Raw genomic sequence first — 6634 nt, 5'->3', positions numbered from 1 at the left:
GCCACGGAGCATCCCCCCGAATGCACTTCAGGACTTACTGAGGACCTTGAAATCACCAAGTTCTCCGCAGCAGCAACAGCAAGTTCTTAATATTCTTAAATCCAACCCACAGCTTATGGCAGCTTTTATAAAGCAAAGAACGGCCAAATATGTGGCGAACCAGCCTGGGATGCAGCCGCAAGCAGGCATACAGCCCCAGCCGGGGATGCAGCAGCCGCAGACCGGCATGCAACAGGCAGGCATGCACGCTCAAGCAGGACTGCAGAACATGAACGCGATGCAAGCAGGAGTGCAGAGACCGAGCGTTCCCCCCCAGCAGCAAGGGATAGGAGCTATGAATCCCCAGGGACAAGCGATAAACATTATGAACCCCGGCCACAACCCCAGCATGGCAAACATGAGTCCGCAGTACAGAGAAATACTGAGGCGGCAACTACTGCAGCAGCAGCAGCAACAGCAGCAGCAGCAAGGAGGGGCTGGCATGGCAGGAGGGATGGCAGGACACAACCAGTTCCAGCAGCCTCAAGGACCGGGAGGTTACCCTCAAGCCATGCAGCAGCAGCGGATGCAGCAGCATATATCCATACAGGGGGGTTCCATGGGACAGATGGCTCAGATGGGACAGCTGAACCAGATGGGCCAGCCCGGCATGGGGGCGGACGGCACTCCCAACATCCAGCAAGCACTGCAGCAGCGGATCCTGCAACAGCAGCAGATGAAACAGCAGATAGGGTCCCCCGGCCAGCCTAACCCCATGAGCCCACAGCAGCACATGCTCTCAGGACAAGCGCAGGCGTCTCATCTCCCTGGCCAGCAGATCGCCACCTCCCTCAGCAACCAGGTGCGGTCCCCAGCACCCGTTCAGTCTCCCCGTCCCCAGTCCCAGCCGCCACATTCCAGCCCGTCACCCAGGATACAGCCCCAACCGTCACCTCACCACGTCTCTCCCCAGACTGGTTCCCCCCACCCAGGACTCGCAGTCACAATGGCTAGCTCCATGGATCAGGGACACTTGGGCAACCCAGAACAGAGTGCAATGCTTCCACAACTAAACACCCCGAACAGGAGTGCGTTGTCTAACGAATTGTCTCTGGTCGGTGACACCACCGGGGACACATTAGAAAAATTTGTGGAGGGTTTGTAGCATTATGGGAGCATCACTTTTTTTTTTTTTTTTTTTCCTTTCGTGTTCTTGGACATTTTGTACTGAAAATTCAGACATCTGGGTTGTTTTGAATCCTAGATGGAACTGCTGCTTCCTACACATGGAAGAATGAATTGCTGTTTAAAAAAAAAAAAAGAAAAAACAATACAAAGAATATATTTTTTTGTTAAAGCCAGGCGGTTAAAATATCTGGTCTCTTTTGTGGGTTTTTTTGGTTTTTATTTTTTTGTTGCTGTTGACTCATACCTTTTTTTTAATGGGGAAAACAAGTTCATTATATTCATATTTTTTATTTGTATTTTCAAGACTTTAAACATTTGCGTTTAAAAGAAGAAAAAAAATAATATTCAGAAACTGTTTCCTGAAATAATGCAACATTATAATGTATCCCGGTAACTTTGCCACGTTGCGGGAAGATTATTATTTTTTTTTTTTCTATAGTGAACTCTGCAGGCGTTTGAAGTATTACCCCTGGAAAGATAGGAATTGACTCTTGCACACAAAACCACACATTGGCCAATGCCAAAATCCTTGTCTTGCAGATGTAGAAATTGTTGCTTTGTTTCTCTGATAAAACTGGTTTTAGATGAAAATAGGGATGATCACTCTTAGACCGTGCTGATTTGAATAGAGAAGAAGCATTCTTTTCTTTCTTTCTTCTGTGTGAAACTTGAAATGAGGAAAAGCAATTCTAGTGTAAATCATGCAAGCGCTATAATTACTATAAATAAGAAAATCCAAGAAGATTCAATCACTGTATAGAATGGTAAAAAAAAAAAAACAACAAAAAAACAAACTCATTTCTTACTTATAATATCATATTGTTAAATAAACTGTGTGCAACAGACAAAAAGGGTGGTCCTTCTTGAATTCATGTACATGGTATTAACACTTAGTGTTTGGGTTTTTTGTTATGAAAATGCTGTTTTCAACATTGTATTTGGACTATGCATGTCTTTTTTCCATTGTATATAAAGTATTGCTTAAAATTGATATAAATTACTGAAGTTTTTAACATGTATTCTGTTCTTTAAAATCCATGTAAGAATGTTTAAGGTTTTTATTTATTTATATATTTTTTGGATCATGTTCTTTGTAAGACATGGCTATGAATATTCACTCATTACACGGAGCAGCCGGAGGCAGCGATAGGAGTGGCAGGATGCCTGGAGTACTGTAGGTAGCACGTCTGTTTGACACCGCCCTTTAGCGATTGTTTCCTTTTTCGGGGAGGGAGAGGAGAGGGGAATGGTTCCCGTACATGGAATATTTGCAGGTGTTCATCCCTAAGGGTTAACTGGAATAAATTATTAATAGCCGTCGCTTTTTAAAAACTGCATTAATTTAGAGAAGGATCACCAATGAAAGGAAAATAGAGAGTATTGAGTTAATTCTAGGCTAATTTATTTAGTCTACAGTAAAATATGAACCTATTGACTTTAACACTATTTTTCTGCTGTTAACTCTGAGTCTAGATTTGAGGGTTTTCTGTGGAATAAAAAATAACAAATCATGTACATGTTCCCTTTAATATCCTGTCACCATGCCCTCATGTTCCTGGGATACTTGCCCCTCCTCCCCCCACTGAATTGCTTTCTTGGAGTTAAAAAGTCCAGGGCAACTTTCCCAGCGTAGGTGTGAGCTTAAAACCACGACTAGCCTAAAATGCCATCACCCAGACCTCGAGGCTTTTCGGTTACGTGCGACCGGCATGGGATTCGCAGCCAACCCAGCACGGGATCCCAGTGCCCGGCAGCCGCCGCTCCAGCGGGGAGCACCGGGCACACTTGGCTTTTCACATTAAGTTTAGCACTTCCTCCAGCCTTACATTTTCGTAGGAACCGTGTTGGGGGAGGATGGGGGGAGAAGAGCAAAGGATTTATCTCAACTTTTATCCCCGTACTGTGAAAACAGTAGTGCGCTGCGGCGCTACTTCATTCTTTTTATCTGTAGAGGGTCTCTGCTTAAACTTTTCTTGCAAACTTTCAACTATTGTACCTTTTTCACCATCATTGGATTCATCTGCCCACGCAATTGTCTTCAGCAATTCAAGATGTCAAAATTTTGGGGCTGGGGTGAGGTCAGTGAACACTAACCCATAGCTTGTCCAAAAGAAATTGCTGTAAAAAAAAAAAAAAAGTGGAAAGCCCTGATGCTGTGTCTCATGCTGTGTACTTAAAAAGAGGAAAAATACTATATTTGTGATCAAAAAGAGGAAACTTGAAATGTGCTGGTGTTTCTAATAAAAGCTGGTAAAACTGCTTGGATTGAAGGATGGTTCCACTTGGCTGGTGCCCGCTAGGATCAGCGAAGCCTGACACCCAAGGTTAGGATAACTGCGCTCAATCTCACTAATACCTTTAAGTAGCGTCCGTTTTAAAAACGTCGGCACCGCTTCCGGATTTGGATAAGCCGAGTCCTGTTTGGAGCACCGAGAGGTGGTGTGGCTCTCGGGCTGCAGCTCCCTGGCGTTCCCGCTCCTGGGGAAGAGTGGAAAAAAAAAAAAAAAAACCTGATGGGAAGCAAATACCGAATACCGGAATATTTTTTTTAAGTACAACCTGAAGTATGGTGAGAGCACAGAGGAAGGGATAGATTTAGATCTGATAATCCCAGCCTGATGGAGCAGTTGTTTCAGATAAGAGCAGATACTTGACCAGGGAGAGAAGGGAAGTGCAAAGCTGAAGTTAGACCTGAGGAGGAGCTGGGCGCAGTGTTCAGCCCCTGTGCCAGGGGGGCTTCACTCCACTCTCCTTTCTGATAGGAAATCAGCAGATCTGAAGACCAAATGGGCATCTCATTTTTCAGGTCCTTGCCTGTGTTTTGATGGGAGAGATACTGGTAATAAGGAGCAGCATCCTAGAAACATGAGAATCTCTAAGGCAAGAACGCACTGGAGATCAGTGCTGGATCTCTGTCACCGGAAGGGGGTGGCCAAGACCTTTGCCCCTTACTGAATTCTGAAGGGGAAGAAGGTGCTTAAATCTGAACAACTCATTTCTCTGCTCTTTTCTTTGCTTGTCCACCACGCTCTGCTCTCTGCTGCCGGCTATCCTGACTTCTACCAACACTGCTCCCACAGCAGGCTGTGAGCACGTTTCTCCTTGCTGCAGGCACACCAGCTGAGGTTCACCTGCTCAGTTGCTCGTTGCTGTCCCACCAGTGATGAGCCCACAGCACCTGCATAAGCCCTCCCTGCTCCGGTCTTCCACCTGGATGCGTGAGGGTCTGACGGAAGCAGTGGGAAGAGGAGCCCTCCTGCTGGGGGTGCAGCTGGGGACAGGAACCCCGTCAGTAACCACGTCTGAAGCCAGAAGCAGTGGGTGTCCACAGCTGTAGCAGCAGAACATTCCTCCAAGTCGGTCGCAGTGTACAGCAGTAAGTGAAGGCAGTTAACGGCTTACAAAGTGATCTGGGTGTGCACCAGGTGGTTATTCCAAGGCAAATTACAGCCCGTGGTTTTCCTGGTGCAGTGAAGGTCTGACAGCCACTATGGAGCCCGGAATGAGCCCGGACAGAGGGGAGGACCTGTACCAGATCCCCTGCGGTCCTAAGCCTTCCCTGCAGGAACACGCTTCGTAGCTTAACTGGTCAAAGCGGACCCAAGGCAGGAGGGTGACACAGCCCAAGGTGAGGTAGGAGGAGGACTCGGGTGCTTCACAGCAGGTACAAGGGCTCTGGTAGGGTGTGGTGGTGGAGCAGGGCTCAGGAGTGCCGTGGGGTCAGTGGAGGTAGCAATGAACACAGCAGCAGGAGGGGAGTGTTGGAAACGGGCTCAGAAGTCATTTTGGTTTTAGCCGCAGCAGAGGGAATCTCGAGGAAAGGATGGGGTCAGTTCCAGGTGGAAGCGCAGCCTGGCAGAAGGGTGCTGGAGTGATGCAAAGGCTCATGCTGGCTTTGTTGCACCTAATCCATAACATCCAGCATCACACAAACCCCACTGTGTGCGAGTGTTTCTGAGATGCAAATCTCCCAAAACAACACGCGGATCGGCCTGGTCCCAAGGATAAGTTGCAAGCAGGAGCGAATTGCACGCGTGGCTTTTCCAGTGAGCTCCCCTGAGCCTGGGGGTTACAAAGCTGTCTCTGTTCGGTGGTCACGGTTCCCTCCTGAAGGCCCTCGTTTCCTCTGTCTGGAAGTGGTTAGCGCTCACTGAAATGAGACCTGCTCGATCTTTTATTTTTAGCCGTGGTGTTCATTGAGGCCAGGCTCTGCTCTCACGCACATTCCAAATTCGGCTCTCGGCGGAGCGGTTTATTTCCTCTCTTACCCCCACCCCGTCCAAAGCCTTTCTTCAATACCTCAGCCCTTTAGGCCTTGATGATCTATCTACGCTCACAGCAGTCCCAGGAGATGAGGAATTTCAGAGGATCGGGAAAATGGGATATTAAGCAATTTGCCCAAAGTTGAGCAGGGGAGCCTGGCCAAGGTGTGGCACGTGGGGACTGCTCCCAGCCTGGCGCAGCCTGTCCTCAGCCCTCGGTCCCCTCCATGGGGAAGCTGGGAGAGATGCAGCGCACCACGCTCTGCCGGCTCCGATGGCCGAGCTCCTGCCGCAACCTGTGGTGTGAAAGGAGCTGCCTGCAGCAAATCCTGGGCCAGGAACTGTGAGGTACCCTCACGGGTGTCTGTACGGGGAGAGGTCCCTCCATGGGGAAGCTGGGAGAGATGCAGCGCACCACGCTCTGCCGGCTCCGATGGCCGAGCTCCTGCCGCAACCTGTGGTGTGAAAGGAGCTGCCTGCAGCAAATCCTGGGCCAGGAACTGTGAGGTACCCTCACGGGTGTCTGTACAGGGAGAGGTTGGTGGTTTTGTAACCTGTTCCTGGCTTCCCGTTGCTAACAAGCCCTCTGGGTAGAAGAAACATGGAAGGGATTTTAACCATCAAAATAGGAAAGGTTTGGCAGTGGCATCCTGGACAGGGACTGTCCAGTTACAAGCTTTGTCACAAGATGGAGGACAACCCTGAAAACCCAGAAATGGCCCCTGGCATGGGATAGGCTCTGCTTTGCCGATGCTCAAGTGGGCCAACCTGAGCTGATCCGAGCAAGGAGGGACTCGGCATGGGAGAGCTGCAAGCGAGGCGCCCAGGGAGGCTGTTTTCCTGGAGGAGCTTGGGCAGAACGGCAGCGCAAAACCTGCACGGAGACTCCTCATGTGGCAGCTGATGAGCTGGCACAAAATGGCGGCTGTGGCTGGTGGTGCCCGCAAGAATGGAAACGTGGGGAAGGAGGAAAAGTGATTTCCCAGGTAGGAAAGGGCAGTGGCGGGTGGTCCACCCCATGCCATGAGGACAGGGCCTACGGGCATACCCAGGCATGAGGCTTCGGCTCTGCTGTTAGGCCTGGGGGCTGGAGCTGGGGGGCTGTGAGGGGAATGGAGGGGGCCCTGAGGGGATCTGGGAGTCCCTGAGGGGAGCAGAGGGCCCTGAGGAGGACGGGGGGCGGCTGAGGGTATCTGGGAGGCCGT

General features: G+C 49.7%; 1 protein-coding gene across 1 annotated transcript in view; it reads left to right on the top strand.

Annotated features, from left to right (window-relative positions):
• The window catches only part of CREBBP (CREB binding protein), an 82831-nt gene extending 81201 nt beyond the window's left edge, over window positions 1-1630 (top strand). Inside the window, 1 exon segment of the mRNA XM_009881942.1 lies at window positions 1-1630. This exon segment is cut by the window's left edge and continues 19 nt beyond it. Coding sequence (XP_009880244.1) covers window positions 1-1144 — 1144 coding nt within the window. The 3' untranslated portion in view covers window positions 1145-1630.
• Window positions 1631-6634: the final 5004 nt, after the last annotated feature.

This window comes from Charadrius vociferus, unplaced genomic scaffold, assembly GCF_000708025.1.
Source record: "Charadrius vociferus isolate BGI_N301 unplaced genomic scaffold, ASM70802v2 scaffold593, whole genome shotgun sequence".
Taxonomy (NCBI): Eukaryota; Metazoa; Chordata; class Aves; order Charadriiformes; family Charadriidae; genus Charadrius; species Charadrius vociferus.
This window is presented reverse-complemented; position numbering and strand designations above follow the sequence as displayed.